Source organism: Hakea prostrata, chromosome 3, assembly GCF_041222555.1.
Source record: "Hakea prostrata isolate BN-2017 chromosome 3, UWA_Hpros_2, whole genome shotgun sequence".
Taxonomy (NCBI): Eukaryota; Viridiplantae; Streptophyta; class Magnoliopsida; order Proteales; family Proteaceae; genus Hakea; species Hakea prostrata.
Genome location: NC_142602.1, coordinates 17102036 through 17126070, shown reverse-complemented (window position 1 = coordinate 17126070; position 24035 = coordinate 17102036). Strand labels below are relative to the sequence as shown.

The following is a 24035-nucleotide window of genomic DNA, read 5'->3' as shown; positions in this document are numbered from 1 at the left end:
TTTGCAAAGAGCAATTGTAACATCAAGGTCAGAAGTCAGGGGACTTACCATTGGATAATGGATTGAGGGGGTGATGTTGGAGGAGCTGTATGAGTAGGAGGGGCCAAAGATGTTCGATGTCATGATATACAATAGATCTCCCTCTAGACAGGCAAAAGCAGAGGCCCAACTGTAAGTCTGTAAAAGGTGGAGAAATAATAACGGGGAGATCCTCATCCATAGAGGAGAGAGTGATAGGCTCAAAAGAATAAGGAATGGACTCAAAGAATGGAACAATAATAAAATATTCCAAATTTTAAATAACAACAGTATTCCTTTTATTCATCCCAAATAAAAAAAAAAGTGAGTGCGGAAGTACTGAACGAACATGCACTTAAGAGGTCTTGGATCAAGCTTAGACAACCTAGGGCAAAGAATCACTGGAATAGGTGAAGGAATTTGTTAAACACACACTGAGTTGAAACAGACTGTTCTCAGCTCCTTTTGGTGAGAAATTTCGTTGAAATTTGGTCAAGTGTTGAAATTACAGAATCCTGCCTCAGAATACCTTTATTTCATTGATACATTGAAATGCACGGAATCTCATCAAAAATTGGTTCAATTAATCTCAGTTCTAGGTTTCGTTTCAGTAGGCTTGAGATGACTGGTGAAGTTTCATGAAATTTTGAACCATGGATACAACCAATCTACATAGTCATGAAAAACTGGTCCAATAATACATACTAACCAAGCATCACAGACCTCACTTAATTGAGTTCAAGATTCTACATACCCTGATTGATTTTGGCTAACCTATCTCTGTATCAATTTGAGCTGGTTCTGTTTAGAGATCCCGTAATTGGCCCCATTCTTACTGAGGACTGGTTTACCTGATTAAGCTCAACTGGCACCAATTGGCACTGATTGCTTGAAATACGTACTAGTTGCGCAGATCAGTGAGCTGAAACTGAGGGGAATGGAACTGACAGAACTTATTCCATCCTGAATAATACTAACTACTAAAAATTAGAAATAAAAAATAGAACTGCTCAAGTTCCCCTTTCTGAAGAACATGAAATTTTTTTTCCAGTATGACCAGGAATTCTTGACCTGCATGCTCTTCTGACTCTTATTATTCCGTGCAGCTTCTGGAGCTTTGTGTCTATGCCAAAGGTTTTCTTCCCTTTCAACTTTTATGATGTGATGGGTTTTCTATTGGTTCTGATGTTGGGTATGTTTTTTGTTTCTTACAGATTTGTGATCCAAGTATACGTGTTGTCTCTATTGCTAAAGAATATCAAATTGCAAGAATAGAGGCAATTAAGGCCAAAGAAAGAGGAGATAAAAAAGGACAGGAACATGCAGGCCATCTAATTCGCAAACTCAAGCAAGAGATGTCTGCTCTAGGTTAAACTTTCTTCTGCTATCTGCTCTGTCAGCTATTGTTTGTTCAATATATTAAATTTGATGCATGAGTTAATTAAACAGGGCTATCGGATGAGATCTTGGCGTCTGGGTTGGGCGATCATCATAGTTCTGTTAACGTATTATCTGATACTATGGCTTCCAGTTGTGCTGTGGCAATGAAGTCAAGTGGTACTGATATCATAGCTCCTCAGATTGATGCCTCAGTTGATGGAAATGTTGCAGGAAGTAACAGCTCTGAGGCTTCTCAGATTGATGCCTCAGTTGATGGAAATGTTGTAGGAAGTAACAGCTCTGAGGCTTCTCAGATTGATGCCTCAGTTGATGGAAATGTTGTAGAAAGTAACAGCTCTGAGGTTTTCTGTGATCCTCCTGATTCGGTGAATTATCAAGTCAAGGAGGGAGTTCTCGTGGACAATTTGGAGTCTGGAGATGCTGAACTCATTGGTTTGTTCTCTGAAGATGCCTCTTCCGGAGCTGTACCTTCTGGAGTTATTGAATTGCAAAAGAAAGAACGTACATGGAATTTGGAAAAAATTGAAGGCATTTGGAAAAAGGTAATCACTTCAATTTTTGTGTCTAGGAACTCCTTGTCCCTGTATTAACCAATTGGATATGCTCATAACTATATCGTAAACCAGTTAAATATGCTAGTTTTTCTTTTTCTTGTTTTGTATCGGCTATGGCAACCCTTTCATGTGGCTTGCTTGTTTAATGGTCTGTCTTTCAGCTCTTCATATTTTTTTTGTCTCTAACTCGTTGAGAATCTTGTTGCTGTCTTTCCCCATTTGTATATTAGTTATTTCTTCATGTGAATTCAAAATGACAGGGTGACCCACCAAAGATTCCGAAGGCTGTTCTTCATCAGCTGTGCCAGAAATTTGGATGGGAGGCCCCCAAGTTTAATAAATTGCCTGGCAAAGTTAGCAGGTTTTGTTATGCTGTCAGTGTATTACGTACAGCCAGTGGGAGGGGTAAGAGTAGAAAACCTGGGGGATTGATTACGCTCCAGCTTCCTTTCCAAGATGAAGCCTCTGAATCTGCTGAGGTACCTACCCACCAGTTGGAAGTTACATCTTGTTATCATGCAACATCTGTATTGGTTTGAACAGTGAAGAATTAGTTCTAATTTTTTAGACTTTTCTGTACTGCTTGCAGACTTAGATACTTCCATGCTCGTGAATGTTGCTTCAATAATTGTGAAGTTCTAGTTGATTGATTTTGCAGGATGCACAGAATAAAGTTGCAGCTTTTGCTCTTTATCGTCTATTTCCAGATCTTCCTGTTCACCAACTAATTGTTGAGCCATACTCTTCATTCATTATAAAGTTGTGGGAAGGTGATCTTTCTCGCATATTTATGATATATCATAAGAGAAACGGTTGTCTGTATTACTTAATGTTTGCCTTTATTTTTTGGAAACTACAGGAGAATCTGCGACGAAGATAGAAGAAAGTGAGGAAGTCCGTAGAGCTGATTTTGTGGATTCATTGTTAAATGCTGACAATTTAGGATTACCAACTACAAAGGAGGTTATACATAATGAAGAGCTTGTAAGACCTTATGTTCCAGAGAGCTCACATGCAGCTGCTGCCACAAAAGCTGAAAGTATGCCGCCAAAGTTACTTGTGTTTCTCTTATGCGAAACAGAACTAAATTGAAATTGTGTTGGAAAACAGAAAACCCATCCTGAATGTTTTCCATTCTTTACTGTGCTCTTTGTGACTGTTTTATTTACTGTCAGTTTTTTTTTTGGATGAATAATAAAATTAAATTACTGCAAGCACAAATACAAAGGGGAGCCCAATCAAAGGGGCAAAAAAGAAAAAGTGAGACTCCAAGAACTAAAAATAATCCTATTTCTTGGAGACTCAACAACAAGGGGGTGGGGGATAGATAAAAGTCGGGAAGAAACGTCAAAGTAGATGGCATTCCAAATCGTATCTCGAGATCTGGATTTGGAAGTCCATCTGTGCAAGTTGCGCTCCCACCAAAGATGATGGACAGAGGCGGCAAAGACAAGCTTACCCACTTGGTCGCATATTGAGTTCTCGGCAAAATGCGCATGATCCATTTCCAATCTCGAGCAAAACCAAGAGAACGTCGCAATCTGGGCCAAATGGAAGCCATAGCGAGGGACCAAACTGAGCGGGAAAGCGGGCAACAGAAAAAAAGGTGGTTAAGGTCCTCTGAATTATTCCAACATAGGGTACAATTGGAGATAGCGGGAATGTGACGGCTAATGAGAAATGCTTGGGTTGGGAGAGCAAGTTTGAGGGCTCTCCAAAGGGTGAGGGAGTGGCGGGGGATATGACCTTTGACCCAAACAAGGGGGGTCCAAGGGACAGGGGGGATGGGGTTCGAAGGAGGTTCCAGGCCGAGGCAGTGGTGAAGGGTGTGGTAGAAGGGTAAAGCCAGGTGATGCGATCGACGACGGTAGAAGAAAGTGGGGGGGGGGGGAGGGAATTCCAAACCTGTGTCACTGTGTGAGATTAGGGTGGGGGCAAGGAGACCAAGAGCCATCAGAGATAAAGGCAGATAGGAGTGTGGTCTTAGGGATGCGGGTATCATACACAGTTCTAGGGCCAAGGAGGGAGAACAAAATACCCAATAGGATGCCAGGGATCAAGCCAAAAGAAAGTAGTGGAGCCAGTGGAAATGCGGACAGAATTAGCCGAGAGAGCACGACCACGGAGGAAAAGAAGCTTCCTCCAGATCCAGGAGGGGTTAGAGGGGGAAGGGACAGTCCAAAGAGAATCAGACTTAAGGAGGTAGGAATAGACCCAGGAAACCCAAATAGAGTCATGCTTGGAGGCAATCTTCCAGATGAGCTTCATGAGACAGGCCAGATTCATGTCAAGAATACGGCGAATTCCAAGACCTCCTTCAGATTTTGGACGGCAAATGTCCTTCCAACCGATAGGGTGCAGGAAACGGGAAACTTCCTGTCCTTTCCAGAGGAAGGCACAGAATAAGGACTCCAAAGAATGGATGATGGATTTGGGAAGGGAGAAAATACTGTCAGTTGTTATTTTGTACCTTGTAATAAAATTGTGTTTTTCTTTGCCATTCCCCTTTTTCCTGACTATGGGTTGACCTTCAGTTTTTAAAAATGTCAAACAACATAGCCTTATCTATGATAGAGCAGGAACTTATTTTCTAGGAAAAATTGATTTTTTCTTTTTTTGTAACAAATTTTTGAGAAGTAGGGTAGTTTACTTGGTATTTGGACCTCAATTTTATGTGTATTAGACACTGTTAGTCAAATTAAATCCTGACATAATCCTTTTTCTTTTCCCCTTTTTTGAGAAGTAAATTCTTTAATTCCTGGAATTAGTAAATATTTTGAAAAATACTAGAAGTTCAGGAAAAATATGGAAAAAAATAATCTGCATTGGTTTGAAATTTTTTAAAGGGTTCAACTATGTTTAGAGAGCCCAAAATAGATTCTTCTGAAAGTTTTGGAACCTAATTTGGCCCTTAAACACTTCATTGAAACTTGCTGGTGAAATGTATATGTTTCAAGTTAAATTTGGTTTCAACCGAATTTTTGGTACAACCTTCAATTACATGGTACTTCTCTCAGATGTGAAAAGATAAAGAGTAGAATGAATAGCCTTGTTGTCAATGCCCTTGAAAGATACATACTTAGGAATGTAGTGACCAAAGCTGTTGCTTTACTTTTCTTGAGCCCCTCTCTTTTTCTTTCTTTTTTCTCTGCAGGCTGCACCTATCCTACAAATTATTCATGGGTTTTGCTTTTTCTTCTAATGTTACTTGAATGGTGATGATTACTAATGCATAGGTTCTAATTAGATCCTCTATCACTGTCTTTTCATTCTATGCCTTCAGTATGATCTCAATTATCCTTTTAGATGGATTTCTTCTTCTAACAATTAAGGTATATCTATCGTATTATGTGCACAATTAAATTCAGTCTTCTTGTTTTTTTTGGCATCTCTTCTTTTGTATGTGTTTATAATTTTTATTTTTATTTTTAACAGGAATGGATTATTACAAAGAAGCTGAGAGTGCCTACTTGAGGCAAGAACAAGAAAACAAAATGAAAGTACCGAGATACAAGGTTGACACCCATTTCCTCAAAGTACTAATGACAGTATTTCTCTTACGAGTACCTCTCCTTATCCCTTGGTCTTTCAGAATGGCCAAATCACCATTTATTTTACATTTTGTAATTGATTAATTGATTTCTTCTCTTTTTATCTGTTTTACTTTTTCTTTATTTTCCCCTTTATTTTATTCCTTTTTTATAGAACCTATTATACGTGATTAGGTGTTTTTATTCAATTTTTTCTCTCTTCTTTTTTATAGATTTATTTTTCATTTTTCCTTTCTCTTTTATCAGATTCTGGTAAGAGAGGGAGAAAAGAAAAAATGAAGGGGAAAAAAAGAAAAGAATACATCTCATTATCTTTAATAGATTTCTATAGAAGAGTATGAAAGTGGAAATAAAAAATACAACTAATCAATTTAGTAGATTCCTGTAAAAGGAAAAGGACAAAAAAAAAATGTCATTTATAATGGCTTCCTAAAAAAGAAGTAGAAAAGGACAAAAAGAAAAGAAAAGAAAAGAAAATAATATTAGATACAATAGAGAAGAAATCATCCTAATCCATTCAAAGGATACAAATAAAGGTAATTCGGCCATTTTAAAATATCAGGGGTGAGATGTAATAGTTCACTTTTGTAGGGGAATCAGATGTGGAACTTTTGAGAGGGGAGTAAGAGTAAATAGGGACCAAGTATAGGGTAGAGAAAAATTTCTGTTGAAAGAAGTAAATGAATCCTGACATGTGTCTAAAAGACACAACAGGAGCTTTATTTATACTCTAACTTAGCAAATACAGAACAAATCAAATCTTCTCATTATGGGATTCTTACAATAAAAATAAGAGATCCTAAGATTCTAAGAGATCCTAAAAGATCCTAAAGATTCTAGCAGATCTACCCTCTATAAGGTAAACACAAAAATAGTAAATAAATCTACTAAAAACCAAATCACAATCTCACCCCCAAATCTACTCAATTCTGTCTCACAACACTCCCGCTCAAGCTGGAGTATAGATATTTATCATGCCCAACTCATCAATGATACTATTGAACATTTTGGTGCTTAAGCTCTTTGTAATCACACCACTAGATGATTATCTTAGGTAACAAAGGTGATACAAATCAATCCAGACTTAATGTTTTGTTTGATAAAATAACTATCAATCTCCACATACTTGGTTTTGTCATGCTGCATTGGATTGTGAGCTATATTGATTGCTGTCTTACTATTTGAGTACAACAATATAAGAACCTTTGAATCTACCTCAATCTCCTGTAGTAGCCCTCTCAGCTATAGTACCTCAGAAATGCTTTGAGCAATTGCCCTAAATTTGGTCTGACATTGGACCTTGTGACCATAGCCTGTTTCTTGCTTCTCCAAGTTACCAAGTTACCTCTTACATGCACACAATACCTAGAGGTAGATCTCCAAGTTATCAAATTACCTCTTACATTTGTATATGCTTCAATCTTCAAGTTTCCATGAGTTGAAAACAAAATATCTTTTCCTGGAGTGACTTCCAAGTATCTCAAGATACGGTACACTGCATCCAAGTGTGAGGAGTAGGGTTCATGCATATACTGGCTGACAAGACTGACTGCAAATGTCATGTTTGGTCTGGTATGGGAAAAAATAGATTAACTTTTCCACCAACTTTTGATACCTCTTCTTGTCTAGTTCTCATTCTTTTGCCTTCAAGTGTATGTTTGGCTCAGTAAGAGTTTCAACAGGCTTACACCCTAGCATCCCATTTTTCTCAATTAGATCCAGAGTCCTGTGCCTAAGATGGTCAGGTCATTAACAAATGATGATATTAAGGGGAGACTGGACTTGTTCAATGTTCAAACCTTCTTCAGTTTGTTTCACCATATCTTGAATTTTTTTTTTGGGGGGGGGGTGGTGGTGGTGGGTTGTAAGAGTATTAACTGTAAGGTTGGACTAGAACCTACCCACATAAAAGAGCATTCAAATTTGACCTTCCTTTTTCCGGAAATCACCAGATATATCTCTTCAGCCTCACTACTGGGTAAGTATACCATCAAAACCATATTATGTCCTAACATTTTGCAAATAGTATTGCAAAGGGAATCACCAAAGCAATGGATATTCCAAGCCAAAAATCTTTTGAGAACAGGAGTTCTTCTACAGCCCTTAATCTGTATGGCTTTCTCTGCTACTTGATTAGACTTTGGAAAGATCCAAGTCAACTGTTTCCAAGATAGCAAAAAGAGCTGTGACGGCTATCATACATTAATTTTCTTTTTTGGTGTGGGTGTGTATGTGGGGGGGGGGGGTGTGACCATTAATATGCCTCGGGACTGCATTTTCCCTTATTACAAGATTCAGGATTTTCCATTCAGCTTTTCCTTGACATGTGCTATGCTTTCCTTCTCAGGAAATGTTAAAAGCTAGAGCTGCTCTTCCCATTGCTGAACTAAAAGAAAATATACTGCATCTATTGAAGGAGAATGATGTTCTGGTTGTCTGTGGGGAAACAGGTTGTGGAAAGACAACTCAGGTACTATAGTCTGTTTTTCTTTCTGTGCATCATTTACCCTCTTTTACATTTACTGCATGTTAAGGATGCCTCAGTTTTGAAACTTTTAGTAAATGTGATTCTTCCTAGTTTGTGTGAAAACTTTGTCCTCACATTCCAGAATGTTCCTGGATAATGCTCACAAAGAGATTTTGCAGGTCCCACAATTCATTTTGGATGACATGATTGAAGCTGGACTTGGTGGGCAATGTAGCATTATCTGCACTCAACCAAGGAGAATAGCGGTATGCAATATTATATATGGGTATAACATGGCTGCTGCTTCACTTTGTTATATCATGGTGTTCTCTGTTAGGTACCTGAATGAGGCTACTTAACAAGGTGGAATAACTCAAGAAGATAATAGCAATAACGGACTTTGAATAAAAGTTGAACGAGAAACAAAACACACTACTAGCAGTAGGTGAATCCTACGGCTACCCAAGAGCAATGGCTCTCACATAAACTTCTCTCTCTATATCCTTTCTACTCATCCTCCCCCCTATTTATAGCAATTACATTCCTATCGAATTAATTAACAAAATCAGCCTACTTCGAGTAGGACTCTTCAAAAGAAACCTAACTGTAATGTAACTCTAACCTAGATGTATTATGACTCTTGACTCTCTAAATCTAATTTAATAACCTTAACGCAGAAGGAAGCAAAGGGAAGCAAGGAGGAAAAGGAAAAAGAAGCGGGAGTGCTGGAATAAGACTCGATATGGGGGAAAACCCCCAAAAGAGAGGAAAAAAAGGGAGAAGAAAGAAAGAAAAGGGAGAAAAAAGAGAGAGAGAAAGAAGAAGAAGGCGGGGAGGAAGCCAGAAAAGTAGGGGGCAAGGGGAGGAAAGGAAAAGGGAAGGAAAGAAAGGAGAAGGAGGAGGAGAGGAGGCAAGAGGAGGGAGTAAGGGGAGGAGGATAAGGGAGCAAGAAAAACAAGAAAGCACAGGAAGGGAAGAACAGAGGGAGACAAGAGGGAGGAAACAAAATCCAGAGAACAAACGAAGAGAGGGGGGAAAAAGAAAGGGAGTCAGGGGAAGAAAGGAGAACCAAAGGCAGGAAAATAAAGGGGAGGAAAGAGAGGTAAATTCAAGGGGATACCAGGAATGGAGGAGGAGGAGGAAGAGGTGGACGAAGAAAAGCATCAAAAATACAAGGAAGAAGACGAGGAGAGATGGGAGGAACCCAGAAGGGAAACCGGAAGAGATAGCCACAGGGGAATAAGGGGGAAAGAGGAGAAAGGGAGGAAGGGTCAACAAAAAGAGGATCCCAAGTCGGGAACCACCAATAAAACCAGCAAGCCAAAGGAGGAAGGAGGGGAAGGAGTCAGGGGTTAGGGATAACAGGAAAGAAAAAGAAAAGAGGAAAAGAAAAGAACAGAGGAAGAAAAGAAGCAGAATGGGAGAAGAACGAAAGTAAGGGAAAAGGGACAGGGGAGACAACGAAAGAGTAAGGGCCGAAGGGAGTGGGGAGGGGAAAGAAGGGAAGACGAAGGGAGGGGAGAAGTCCCAGAGGGAGAAAAAGGACAGAGACGGAGAGAGCAGGGGCGGAGGAGATAAATATCTAAAACAAACAAAAGAAGACCCACGGATAAGAAAGGAGAAATAAGAGAGGACAAAATGTCTCAAAGAAGAGAGAAGGCAAGTAAGCAAGTCTAGGGACGGGGGGAGGGGACAACACGGCAAGAGGAAGGGAGGCGCAAAAAGACAGAAAAGAAGAAGACCAAAAATGGAAAGGCAAAAGGAAGGGAGGGTGAGGGCAAAAGGGTTGCCCGACCACCACGAAATGCATCTTTAATAAGTTTGGAGTGGAGGGAATTACCATAATGGACGAACTGGGTAAACGGTAATCCAAAAACCGAAGGCTTTAAGATTGGCAGGGGGGACCCACCAGACTAATCTCGTGGGTGGTGATGTCTTTAGATATGATATGTCCAAATAAGGAGAACCAAAAGCATGGTGACTACGAGGTGGGGGAGAAGTATAAAGGTGGTTGAAATGGGCCACATGTTCCTCATGGTCTGCTATACACCAAAAACGTAAAGAAACAAAAAAAGAAGTGTGAAAAAGAAGGAGAAAGGGGGAGCAGAGAGCAAAGGATCAAGGAAGTAAGCATAGGAGAAAAGGTTTTCATACCTCGTCATCAAGGTGGTATCTGCGATCAAGCGGAAACAGGGCTGAGCTCATCCAACAAGAAAGGAATGGGAAACTGAGAACGGAGTTTATGGGACGATAGTAGAAAGCATCAATCTCTGAACAACGATGGAGGAGTAAGGACTCACACAGGTGAAAGGTAACATGACAATCTCGAGTTGAGAAGTGGGTAAGATAGGGCGAATATTAGGTGGGAGGAAGATGGTGGTGCTCCGGGCGAGTTGGTTAGAAATAAGAGCAAAGGGTAAAAAGGAAGGACGACAATCGTCCGAGGGAGAGGTGAGCGTATCACAGGGAACGAGTAGCACACCTAATGTTGTCAAGAGAAGGTTGGATCATTTAGTTCACGGGTGTCGCACAAAGCTCATGGTTTAAGGCAATGGACTTCCAGGGAACCATTCTAGAAGATTATATCAATGCTACCCAAATGAAAGGGTAAAAATGAAAAGATGGGAGAAGGAAGGAAAACCCGTACCGAACGTCAGAAAGAATGAAAGGGATCAAAAGGCTCCACAACGAGGAAAAATGTGGGCAAAGAGAATGATGACATAGCATTATTGTCCGTTAGTTGGGTGTGTGGTGAACGATCCCACAAAGAGGTAGGAGAGTTGAAGAGGCCAAGTCAAGAACCTGGTGCAACGGACAGGGGAGTAAAAGAACCAGTTGCTGAGGGCATGATGGCCGAGTAGGGCCGTCAAGAAACAACCCTTGTCCATATCGATTTGGGAAAAAGGAGCGCCGAGCGTGCAGGTAGTGAGGGTGAGATTGGAAGAGGAAGAGCGGGTTATGGTTGGCGAACGAACCGTTAAGCTGGTTATTCGGTTCCGAACGTATTGGTTCCTAATATTGGTGTTGGGTGGGGAAGTTAATAAAAGGAGGTAGATTTTGGGCTGATTGAGTGGGTGGGCCAAAAAAGGTATTTCCCCACTCCATTTTGTCCTCCACGGCGGGCCAGGTCCATTATTTGGCCCAAATTGGTGAGCCCAAATAATCGAACTTCAGCCCTACTTTTATTTAAAAGCAAAAAACACCCCTTAACATCTCCACAGTGGGCGGCTAATCCAAACTTCTTATAGTGAAAGTTCACGCTTGTGATTAATCAATGCGGGAGTCTTAGGGAGTTAAATGATAGATCATCGATCCAAGTTTCTCCATGATGACAATGGGCGCGGTTGAAGCGTATCCATCCTAGTGCTGCACCTCAAAACAAAGGGTTGCAGTTCGAGTTTCTCTTCATCGCTGAGTTTGTAGGATAAAGTACTTTCAGCTCGGCGATCCATCCCAGGATCTTCCCAGTGAAAATTGGCATCTAAGATGTCTAGGAAGGAAGTCTTGGTTTCTCTGGTTCGAGTAGTGGTAACGAATCCAGGTTGTAGTCACCTCCGGTATTAAGGTAGACGTGATTTCTTGGATAACATGAACCTTAATTCATCTGAACTATAGGCCTTTCCTTTATGTTTGTGCTAGGAGTCCCACTGACTGAATCTTCACGATACTTTCAACCTACCCTCGCTCCATTGACTCGACCATTCCCCAGAATCGATGGCTCGATACCAATTTGTTAGGTACGAATGAGGCTACTTAACAAGGTGGAATAACTCAAGAAGATAATAGCAATAACGGACTTTGAATAAAAGTTGAGCGAGAAAAAAACAACTACTAGCAGAGGTGAATCCTACGGCTACCCAAGAGCAATGGCTCTCACATAAATTCTCTCTCTATATCCTTTCTACTCATCCTCCCCCTATTTATAGCAATTACATTCCTATCGAATTAATTAACAAAATCAGCCTACTTCGAGTAGGACTCTTCAAAAGAAACCTAACTGTAATGTAACTCTAACCTAGATGTATTATGACTCTTGACTCTCTAAATCTAATTCTAATAACCTTAACGCAGAAGGACTCTTCATGCTTCAAATTTGCCTCGCTGAATGCACTAGGACTGCTGAAAACGACAGGACTCTCTTCACTCTTCAAACTGTCAATCGTTTCCTTGGGAGTGCTTTCCTTGTCGAATATAGACTCTTGATATCAGGGGCTTATCATTCTCCTTGCTTTCCTGTTCTTCTTCCTTGTCACTGAAGTAATTGTTGTTTCAACTTTGAAGTTCTGGTTATTAATTGCTTTTGCACTCTTCTGGTGCCATAGGTCATTCAAAGGACTGAAGGAGGAGTCCCTGATGTAACCCAGGGTTTTTGCCAGTCTTCAGAATCCTGTCTAATAGAACCAGCGGTCCTTTAGGGTTTAGTATCACTGTTTCAGGTCTGATCTTAGTCAATTTTAATGGACAGCAGCAGTCAAGGGTTAAATATACCCTGTGGTTGTAGGCCTAGGGCTGTTTAGGTGATTCTAGAGTTTTAGGATGGGTGGGGCAAGGTTTAGGGTACGGTTAGGATTATAGGGTTCAGTTCAAAACCTTGCTTTGGTTTTGAATTCAGAACTGAAAAAACCCGGTTGGGGGGGGGGGGGGGGGGCCCCGGGGGTTGGGGGGGGGGGGGGAGGGGGGGGGGGGGGGCGGGGGGGGGGGGGGGGCCGCCCCCCCCGGCCCCCCCCCCCCCCCCCCCCCCCCCCCCCCCCCCCCCCAGACCAAGTTCGGGACACAAACCACACAACGATAATACAAAGAACAGATAATAACAGACTAACAATGAATGATCATGGAATCCAAAAATAAGATGGACATAACGAGGCGGAAATAAATATCAAAGATAACTTAAGAAGGGGGGAATCCACCCTTCACCAAACGGAAGTGAGGCAAAATTAAGTTAAGTACAAGTCTCAAGTTATGAAGATAAATTAAAGTATTACAATTCTTCTAAGTTTAAGTCACAAAAGAAGTAGTAACACCATAAGTCTCCTCCACAATGGATATGTCCTCCTCAAAGTGAGGACCATGGAGATCCAACAGAGCTCCCAACAACCGGGCAACCGGACGCGGGTGATCTTCTCGGTATGGTCACCGAAGTCTTGAGCCAGCCCCGGATAGTAGTATGAGGTATCCGGGTCCGTCTCGGGAGGGCACCATCGGAGTAATCACCCGAGAGTAGCCAACAAAATATTGCAACGAAAGGAATGAGTTCAAAAGAACTCGCAAGGAAGTTATCCCTCCACATATAAACCACAAGATAATCATAAAATGATGCAGATGATATGAGGCATATAATGCAATATGACTTTATTCTAAGTATGCTGGTCATCTATGGTAGACATGCTTTAAGTCATAGCACCATACTCTTTAGGTAGTCCGCCACCATCACCCGGGTGAATTGGGTCCCGCATACCTCTCGGACAAAATCCATGGTTGGGGGTTTGGCCACCGCCTCTCACATCACCGTTTGGTCTAAGTATTGGCGCATGTCAGGGTATAGCCTAGCCCAATGCAAGTCATCTACTTAATCATATCATGCCGCCAGATACTCCATTCCCCCCTCTCGGGATCCTTTCCGGTATCCTTCACACTAGAGTCACGGATATTACTCACCGGACTCATCAACCCTATTGGTCATCCACAAATGGTAAACGGGAAGCTCTCACGCCCTCTCACGGATCATTTCACCGGTCTGAGTGCCCGTGAGCCCAAGTCTAGCCATTTGTAACCCTACCAATAAATGGCCCCTTTCGGGTAACGTAATGCAATTTATGTCCTCTCACGGAGTGGATACGGTCTTGAGCGCCCACAAATCCACACTACTACCACGGGTTGTTCGGTCTCAATGCCCTTCCGAATCGGGTCCGATATGATAGGGACATCCTAGCCATACATCTAGACAAATCCTATGCATGTCATTCAATAACCGGGAAAGCGCCAATGGACACCTTCGGAGAATATCCCATACTATTCCCTCGATGTCCAAGGACGAAGCACCGAGGGTACCCCTCAATCCCAAGTTATACTTAAGCAATCACATGCCCAAGTTCATCATATCAGTTCACAAGATACAACGTCATAATAAACATTCGATTCATGACATTGACATAAGTCATCATATATTGAAATTGATAAACATGATACAACATTGAAGTAATATAATGTAAACACAAAGCTACCGTTAAAATACATATGTAGCAAGTCTAACATGATAAGGATATGAATTAGAAACTATATTTACTAGGATAGGAATACCAAGTCAAGATTTCCATATCCTAGGTAATTACATCGATAACTATCCTTACCTTGAATCGGAGAAGAGAATGGTCCAAGATCACAAGCAAGTGGCCCAAATAGTCTTAAAGTCCTAAACAAGCATATATGAAAAGTTAGAGAAGAAATCGAACAATCGGAGATCAAACGAATCGAATTGGCAAAAGTTGTTGACAAGAACTCTATTGGTCGATACATTTGGTCGATAGTATCGACCAATAGTATCGACCAATTCAATTCCGGGACAGCAAGCTGGCTTTTGGATTCTTGCCCAGATTTGGTCTTCCTGGTCTTGGATTGACATGAAACTTGGAGGATAGTCTAGGCACAACATGGGGACACTAATTATCAAGAAACTTTCATAATCCAATGGTCCATTTGGAAATCCCCAAATTGACATATTAAGGTTAAGAGTTGTAGATCATAGCATTGGCTACAACTCAATGCAAATTAGGGGAAAACATGGGGGATTAGGTAGGGAATCGTTTAGAAGCAATATGGAGCACATATGCAAGGTATAGATTAAGTAAAACACGAGCTCCATCTCAGCTTTGGTAAATAAAGCAAGTTGGTAAGCAATAAATCATGGAAATGTGTAGTCAATGATCATGAGGTGAATCAATCATAGTCACATCGGTGAAAACATCATTGTGTGGGGTTTAGAAGGTTCATGGCAAGGTGTATGCAAGGTTGCAGCACCTTGACCATGGTCCCAACAGTAAAATAGAGAAAAGATGAGTGAGAAAGTGATTAGGAGAGAGAGTCATACCTTTAAAGTGGAACAAGAAGGTAGGAATAAGTGGTTGGCAATGATTGATGAAGAAGATGCTTCACCACTACCAAGGAGGAGTTCTTGGGAGGCTCTCTCACGTTCCCGGATGTTAAAGACGCGAGGATAGGGCTCCAGCCTCGAGGAATAAATAAATAGAAAAGAATATTCTAAGAATCTTTAAATCTGGGCTCAAGAGACTTGTTGGTCGATACCTTTGGTCGATGGTATCGACCAATAGTATCGACCAAAACAAACTCGCAGAATTTTACAGAATAGTACAGCAACTTTAGGTGCGGACTTGGAGGGCTATACAAGGTCAAATTGCATGGGGTTTTCTCCTACGGCTCACTCAAGAGGTCTAGTTTCAGGGAGTACCTTCGGATTATGCACCGGAGTCCGTTTGCTATTTCAACTGTCTCGCTCTTCATCAGTGCGTAGATTCTAACTTAACACTGGTAATGTGCTCAAGGAAGGAGCAGCATCATCAATGTCCATAAAATGGAATCCCGACATTAGGTCATCAGCGGGGGGGCATTGGCCCCCCCCCCCCCGTGGGGGGGTTGTGGGCCAAAAAAAAAAAAAAGGGGGGGGGGGGGGGGGGGGGGGGAGGGGGGGAGTGGAGTAGAGGGTGGGGGGGTGGGGGGGGGGGGGGGGGGGGGGGGGGGGGGGGGGGGGGAAAGGGGGGAGGGTATGATGGGGTTGTATGCAAGATGGAATGGGTTTAGAGGGGGAATTATGGTGGTGCAGAGTTTCGGTGAAGGGAGCTATCTTGTGGTGCTGGCGTGCTGCGAGGTGGAAAGGGAGGTTGGGAGAGATCGAGAAGTGATAGGGGATGGGGGAGGGATTAGGGTCGGACGGGAACTAATTGAATGGGTCTGATACAGCATCACCAAAAGTGAAGTGGAGTGGAGTTTGTTGCTTGTGTGGAGGCCAAAAGGCTACTCTAGTTGGAAAGTGGAACATCTAAATTAATAGGAAAAGCATGGTACCTAGAGGCTAGAACATGTTCTTGGTTCCAACCACATTAATGGCCCTATATTGTGATGGGCCTCTAGTAAACTCAGCCGTGCATCTTGCACCCAATGCCCAAGCCCACTTGGCGCAACTATTAGGTTGGCCGAACCCTAGTAGGATGTCAGATCTGGGAAAATCCTGACTTAAGTCAGAGAGATATAGCAGGTCCTTTACTTATGCTAGTAAGTGGTAACTTGCCAAAAATAGAACAGATTTTCCTAATGTTGGAATATTATAAATAGAATAATAAAATATCCTAACAAGACAATTCTACTCTTAAGAAAATAACTAGTTACTATTATTGCCTTACAACATTCCCCCGCAAGTTGGTGCATAGATATTGATCATGCCCAATTTGCCAAGGATATTACTGAAAGCCTTGGTACTTAAGCTCTTTGTAAGCACATCAGCCTGCTGATTGTTAAAGGTAACAAAAGTAATATGAATCAACCCAGCCTCAATCTTCTCTTTGATGAAGTGCCTGTCAATCTCCTCATGCTTGGTCCTGTCATGTCTGTACTGGATTGTGATCTATGCTGATAAATGATTTGCTATCTGAGTACAGTTGTGTAGGTTTCCTTGATTTTGATCCAAGCTCTTGAAGTAGCCCTTTCAACTACAGTACTTTGAATTCCCTACCCAAATGCCCTGAACTTGGTTTTAGCACGGGACCTTGCAACCACCACTTGAATTTTGCTCCTTCAAACCACCAAGTTACCTCCAACTTATGTATGGTAACTGGGGGTAGACCTCAATCATCCGGACACCCTGCCTAATCTGCATTTGTGTATGCCTCAACTTTTAAGTGTCCATGAGCTGAAATCAAAACACCTTTTTTTTGAGTAGCCTTTAAGTATATCAAGACCCTGTACATTGCCTCTAAATGTGAGGAATAGGGATTATGAATGTCACTGGCTAATAAGACTAACAACAAATGTGATATCTGGTCTAGCCTGAGATAGATAGATCAACTTCTCAACCACTTTTTGATAGCTTGTTTTATCAACAGGTTTTCCTTCTTTTACCTTTAAGGGTAGATTGTGCTTAATAGGGATCTCTGCTGGCTTACATCCTAACATACCAGTGTACTTTAGTAGATATAGAGTTTCCTTTGAGAGAGAGAAAGACCACTGGCCAAATATGCTGTCTTCAATTCTAGGAAGTATCTGAGCTTCCCCATATTTTTTATCTCAAATTCAGCGCACAAAAACGTCTTCTAGGCTGAAATCTCCTTTTCATTGCTGCTTGTGATCACAAATTCACAATGTCATTCACATATACTAGAAGTACAAACTGTACAATAGTGTGGGAACCAACCTTTTTGATAAACTTGGTATGGTTTGCATTGCTTTGGTTGTAGCCAATTCGAAATCATAGCTTTATGAAACCTTCCAAACCAAGCTCTTGGAAATTGCTCCAGCCGATATAATGCTCTCTTCAACTTGCACACTTCCCACGAGTCTCATTAGTAGCATAACCAAGCGGTACATCCATGTACACCTCTTGAATCTCTCCATTTAGGAAATCATTTTTCATATCTAACTGTTGTAGGCTCCACCCTTTATTAACTGCACATGAAAGAGCAGCCCCAACTGTGTTAATCTTAGCAACTCGGGCAAATTTCTCTAGATAATCTACCCCATAAGTTTGAGGGAAGCCTTTGGCCACCAAAAACTTGCTTTGTATCGCTCCATGGTCCCATCTGCGCTTTGTTTGATGACAAATACCCATTTGTACCGAACAATTGTTTTCCTGTAGGCAGACACCAGTTCCCACATTTTTTTAGAGCTCTCATTTCAAAACATTGTGCATCGTTCCCTACCTTAGAATAAGTCTCCTTATAACTTTCCATATTGTAGTGGCATCAAGAAGAAGAAGATAGTTTTCTGCAATATTTGGTACAATGGAATTGAGAAAAAATCCTATAACCAAGCACTCATTTGTATCCCACTTTCTTGCATCGCACTAGGAGAAGACAACTTAATTGAAATCCTATGAAGATGGCCAGTAAGACCATAAGCACCAACCATAAGAGAAACAAATCAAGACCGGCGAAGATAATTGGTCCCATTAAGTTTAATAGTGGTCATTTGAAATGGAAGAATCATGATCCCGAGAAATTGAAGAAACAAGAGTGTCCTCCATACCAGGTGTGCCAAAAGAGGTGGAGGTGACTGAGTTGCTCCCCCCCCCCCAAAAAAAAAAAAAAAAAAAATCTAATCTAAAAAATCAGATCCTCAACATCAATGGAAAAAAAAAATTCCCTTGGTAGGAGAAAAGTGCTCACCACCACAGGAGAAGGGCATAGATTTCGGAAAAGGTTTTCAAAAGGTGAAGAAAAGGTAGAACAAGGAGGTGATGGTGTTAAAAGGGGTAAAAGAGGGAGACAACCTCTTGGAGCCTCCGCAGGAAGTGGCGATGGCCCTAGAGGCTGTCACAGGGTTTTATGGCTGCCGGCAGTAAGTTGTGAAAGGTCTAAAAGGATCACAGATGGGTGGTGATCCTTCTAGGACCTGTCGTAGGGTGGATATGGATGTCGCAGTGACCCTTGATGGATTGCAGTGTGCTGGTAGGTGCTGCGATGGAAGAAAGGAAGGGAGATAGGGTGGCGGAAGCTTTGTTGAGGGTTGTAGAGTCAGCAGCAATGGTGTTTGGGAGGTGCTAGGATAGTGCGATGGTGGTGGTGTTATTGCTTGGGTGGTGTGACGGCTGTGGTGGCGTCTCCAGGGTCTTGTGATAGGAAAGAAGAGGAGATAGAAGTGGCAGTGGTGGGAGGCTGCTGTTCTACGATGGTGGTGCTAGGGTTCTCAGATATAGAGATGGCTCTTATACCATGTTGTAAGATTTGAGAATATCCTAACTTGTGTCAGAGAGACACAGTAGGTCCTTTATTTATACTAGTAGCTTGCTAAAAAAAGAACAAATCTTCCCATTGTGGGAATATTATAAAGAGAATGATAAAAGGTTCTATAAGACAATTCTACCCTTAATAAAATAACTGATTACTACTGCCTTACAACACGGGTATTTTGGTCATTTGCCTACTTTTGATGGTTATTTTAGTCCAGTCATTTGGTCTCCATATCTAACTTTATTTCTTTGATTGAGTTCATCTGCTGTTTACCCCTTTCTCCCTAATATTTCACAAGTGTTAGGCTACATTGTAATTCTGCTTCTTTCACCTTTCTTTTTAGGCAATTTCTGTTGCAGAAAGAGTAGCAGATGAGAGATGTGAACCTTCACCAGGTTCAGATGGGTCTTTGGTTGGTTTTCAAGTTCGTCTTGAGAGTGCAAGGTATTTTAGCCCTTTTTACCGGGTTTGTTGTGCAAAAACTGTTTGTGTAATCAAAACTTGTTAATTGCATTATGCTTCTTTTATTACATGGTTGGACTGATGAAGATGTTGAATCAAACACATGCTTATGTGAAGTATGATCTCTTTCTCTATTATCAGTTTTATGTTTTTTGTTAGCTTTGAAATTGGTTACTTTTTCATGCTTTTAGTCAAAAATTTAATAGTTGTGTGAGAGAGAGGAACCCTTTACAAGGGTTGTATGGCTTTCCCCCCAGGGTTTTATTGTCAATGTGTACATTGAAAGGAATGTATCTAGTATGGCCTCAAATAGCTTATTGGAAGTCAAGGATCCATGTAGCTGACCCCATCTAGTTTGGGTAAAGCTTTTTGTTGTCATTGTGTTACATACACTCAGTGGAATGCTAATAAAATCCTTAAGAGCTTATGCCATCAAACTAGTTCTGTGCATAAGCAGGTCCATATTAAAATTTCTTTGAGGATTTCCATGCCACATAAAGCTGGTTTTACATGTCTCTTTAAGATCTGCTTTCTTTCTTCTGCAAAAGGCTAAAATTCACAATTTCCTGCCATTTTAAGAGATTTTTGAAGGTCATACTATAGCTGACATGGTGTTCACTTGGATTGACATTGTCAATGGTTTGTGTTAAAGAGCAGCATGAGTGTGTGTATAATCTGCTTTTAGTAATTTTTTTTATCATAATGAGACCTAGATTATAAGAAAACATATCAAAATGGTCCTTTGCCTTTATACCTTAGGTTGATGATGAGCACGTTTATGTGTGAAATCTTAGGGCATAAAGCATGCATTTTACACACTTAAGAGTGGAGTTACCTTGGGCTTTTTGTTGTTTTTGCATATTTTAGGATATTTGGGAGCTCAGAGAATATTTTAAATTCTGGGGTACGATACATGCTGTTTTACAAGTAAGAGAGGTTCAATTCAATTTCTCAATTGCAAAGAGGGCCCAATTCCAAGCATGATGGGCTGGAAGTGGATCGGTATACAATTTTGGGCTAGATCGTTTCACTCCAAAATATCTTAGACATCAAAAAAGGAAACTGTGATTAGTGGCTGAGAAAAAGTAGAATTCTATTATTATTATTATTTTTTTTTAGAAAAGAAAAATCCAAGTGTATTATGGAGCCCACAAAGCAGTCAAAGATTAGGATTTTCTTCCCCCATTTCGAATTTTTCAATACCATCCAAGATTTTATAAATCCTCTAAATATTTTATTTTTCCTCTTTCCATTCTTTTTCTTTCCTTTCCCACTCTCATTCCAATCTGTAGATTTATTTTGATTTTTATTTTTTTCTCTCCCTTCCATTCGACTCTCTTCCCAATGTATCAATATCTCTATTTTTTTTCTCCATTGATTCTCTCTCTCTATCCATTTTTGTTCTTTTATTCTCTCTCCTTTCACTTCCAATTCCAGACACCTCTCTATGTTAGTTTCTATTTTATTTATTTATTTTACTTGATTATTTTATTATTATTATTATTATTATTATTATTATTGTTGTTGTTGTTGTTATTATTATTATTATTATTATTATTATTATTATTATTATTATTATTATTATTATTATTATTATTGTTATTATTATTGTTATTATTATTGTTATCGTAGTAGTACTACTATTGCTATTATTATTATGACTACTACTACGACGATGACGTTAACTTCTCACTCTCACGTTACTTGAAGAATATTAAAACTAGGTGGTGTATCTCCTTGGGATGGACCCGTTAGGTAAATGATACCGTGCACTTGCAGTTACTTTTAATTTCACTAACAGTTGATGTGTGTTTACACAAAATTTAGTACCTTAGTACTTCAAGACATAACATCCAATGAAAATAACAAAAATATGTTTTGGATGTGAATAACTATGAATAACCACAAAATTAGAAACCATTTCATAATTTTTGAATATTATTCATGTTTTATTTCAGATGTATGGGAGTGGTTTGGCCAGAAACTGAGGTTTTCTAGGTAGTCTCCCACTTTTAGAGTCTATACGAGTGAAATGATACTAAAACTTGAAACATGGTCAAAACTTTGATTTAAGAAATGCATTTTATAAAAAGTTTTTTGAAAAGATACCAAAATCCAATAGATGGTCAAAATTTGCAAATTTGGGAAATGTGGACAAACATCAAAATTCTTCAGTTTCATGTGCTGTTCATTAGATGGCTTGTCGAACCAAAAGGATTTTGGTCACTTTCTTGAATCTTTGTCTAAACATTGTACCATGCTTGTAATCCCAACTTCTGAATGAACTTGCTTAGCCACAATTGCTCACAATGTTTATGGGCCATAGTTCTAAACTTGGTTTCAGAATTTAATTTGGCACAATCGATTTCCTAGTTGCTTGTCCAATTAATGGAGTTTTCATATAAAAAGCTCAATATTCAGTGGTATATCTCCTATTATCAATTGATTCAACCCAGTAAAAGCAATATACACTTCTTTTCTCCGAAGTCATGGTCACAAGAAAGAGGTTGTTACAAGGACTGTACTTGTGATGCCCTGCATCTTTTTATATTATTATTTTATCATTGTGTTGGAATGTTTTTTTATCTTTAAGATTATTTAAAGATCATGGTGATTGGATTATATGTCAAGATGGTTGGTTTAATGGTTCAACCAATTGGTTCAAGTGTAATTAAATAATAGTTTAAATGGAACTGGATTCCAATTAATATTTTGGTTGAGATCCGACATCATTTGTGGGTCCCACAATGGTAGAATTAGACTGAACTGAAAACAAGAAAATGATCAGCATAATTTTTTGAACCCGGAGGTATTAATATTTGCATCCCTATGTGTGCTCTATGTAAGGAAATAGAATGGGCCCACAAGCTCATAAAGAAGCCAACTATTTTGTTATATATATTGTATTATACGTAAGAGAGTAAGAGGAGAGAGAGGAAGGAGGTGACACCTCCCTCTCTCTCTCTCTCTTCCACCTAACATGGGTATTAAAAGAGAGAGGTGTCACCTTAATAATGGAAAGAGAGAGAGAGAGAAGAAGTGTGAGGTGTTAAAAGGTGAATAAGAGAAAGAGAAGGAGGAGGTGGTATATGCATGTAAACAGAGATAGAAGAGGAGAGAGAGGAGAAAAGGATTAAAGAGAGGAGAGAGAAGAGAAAGACTTCAGGTACATAATTGTGCAGAAGAATTAAGGAGGAGAGAGAAGAGAGAGGAGAAGTGGAAGGAGAAAAGTACAGAGAGAGAAGTGAAGAGGAGAGAGAACGTATAAAGAAGTGGAGAGGAGAGAGGAGAGAGAGAATGCAAAGAGGAGAAAGAGAGAGAGAAGAGATAGAAAGTAAAGGGGAAACCTTAGTTCCGCATGAACTGAAATTGCCAAGGATTATTTGGAATATAGGATTAAGGACAGACTTTTAACTGAGGCAAGATCGAGAGACGAACATGGAACAGGAACAGGTAAGTGATATTGACCAACCCATGTATGTTATAAGTGGGTGATTCCACTTAGTAGACATGTAGCATTCACATGTTAATATAAAATCTATTTTTTTTATTCATTGATGCAGTCTATGAAAAGTGCATGATATATTGCTTTGTAAATATAATAGAAATGCATGGGATCGAATGACAGCTTAAGAACTTTATTGAAATGTTTGAATTGAAATGCTGATAGTATGCTTGAACTGTTAAATTATGAATTTGAAATGATGTTCCTGTTCGTTAAATTTAGAATTATCATGCTTTCTTATTTAAATGATGGGATTGTATGAATTGTGTTAAGTCTTATTTAGATAAGGCTAAGTGATAATTGAAATGCAAGAGGTGCATTGAAATGGACAGGGTATAGTAATGCAATACTGAAATTGAATATAAAAAGAGTAAAAGAAAAAGAAATAAAATGTTAATGGCTTCTGTAAGTCTTGGTACTTAGCGTACCCAAATGGGAGGGCATGAATTAGCTTTTGTAAGTCCTGGTACTTAGTGTACCCAAATGGGAGGGCATGAAGCAAGACTGAAAAGTGGAAAGATAGACTAGACTGATGATGGCCTCTTGTAGAGAACACCTGGCCTTGTGCCAAAAGATTGAAAAGAGAATCTCTTAATAAGAACCTCTGAGACTAAGGCTGATGCCACTTGTGTGGTTTAGACTAAACGTGTCCTCACTACAGGTAGCGCTTAGGTCTGGTTTAATAAATAAAAAGAAAAAGGAAAATGAAAAGAAAATTGGAATGGAAAATGCTATATGACTTTGATGTGATAATTGATGCATGATGAATGGCCTGACTTTTTTTTTTGGATGAATAATAAAATTAAATTACTGAAAGCACAAGTACAAAGGGGCAAAAAAGAAGAATTGAGACTCCAAGAACTAACAATAATCCTATTTCTTGGAGAGTCAACAACAAGGGGGTGGGGTATAGATAAAAGCCTGGAAGAAACGTCAAAGTAGATGGCATTCCAAATCCTATCTCGAGATCTGGATTTGGAAGTCCATCTGCGCAAGTTGCGCTCCCACCAAAGATGATGCATAGAGGCGGCAAAGACAATCTTACCCACTAGGTCGCATATTGAGCTCTTGGCAAAACTGCGCATGATCCATTTCCAATCTCGGGCAAACCCAAGAGAGCGTCGC

General features: G+C 40.1%; 1 protein-coding gene across 6 annotated transcripts in view; it reads left to right on the top strand.

Moving 5' to 3' along the window:
- Positions 1 to 24035, top strand: part of LOC149021266 (RNA helicase family protein) — a 99769-nt gene that overhangs the window by 15752 nt on the left and 59982 nt on the right. For all 6 annotated transcript variants that reach the window (XR_016172307.1, XR_016172308.1, XM_089149523.1 and 3 more), the window contains exons 5-13: positions 1233 to 1386; positions 1468 to 1961; positions 2234 to 2452; positions 2632 to 2743; positions 2833 to 3012; positions 5409 to 5488; positions 7872 to 7994; positions 8171 to 8257; positions 19287 to 19387. Coding sequence is in view for 4 of the 6 variants with exons in the window: in XM_089149523.1 (XP_089005649.1) it covers positions 1233 to 1386; positions 1468 to 1961; positions 2234 to 2452; positions 2632 to 2743; positions 2833 to 3012; positions 5409 to 5488; positions 7872 to 7994; positions 8171 to 8257; positions 19287 to 19387 (1550 nt within the window). In the remaining 2 variants the exon portion in view is untranslated. The remainder of the gene's footprint in view (positions 1 to 1232; positions 1387 to 1467; positions 1962 to 2233; positions 2453 to 2631; positions 2744 to 2832; positions 3013 to 5408; positions 5489 to 7871; positions 7995 to 8170; positions 8258 to 19286; positions 19388 to 24035) is intronic.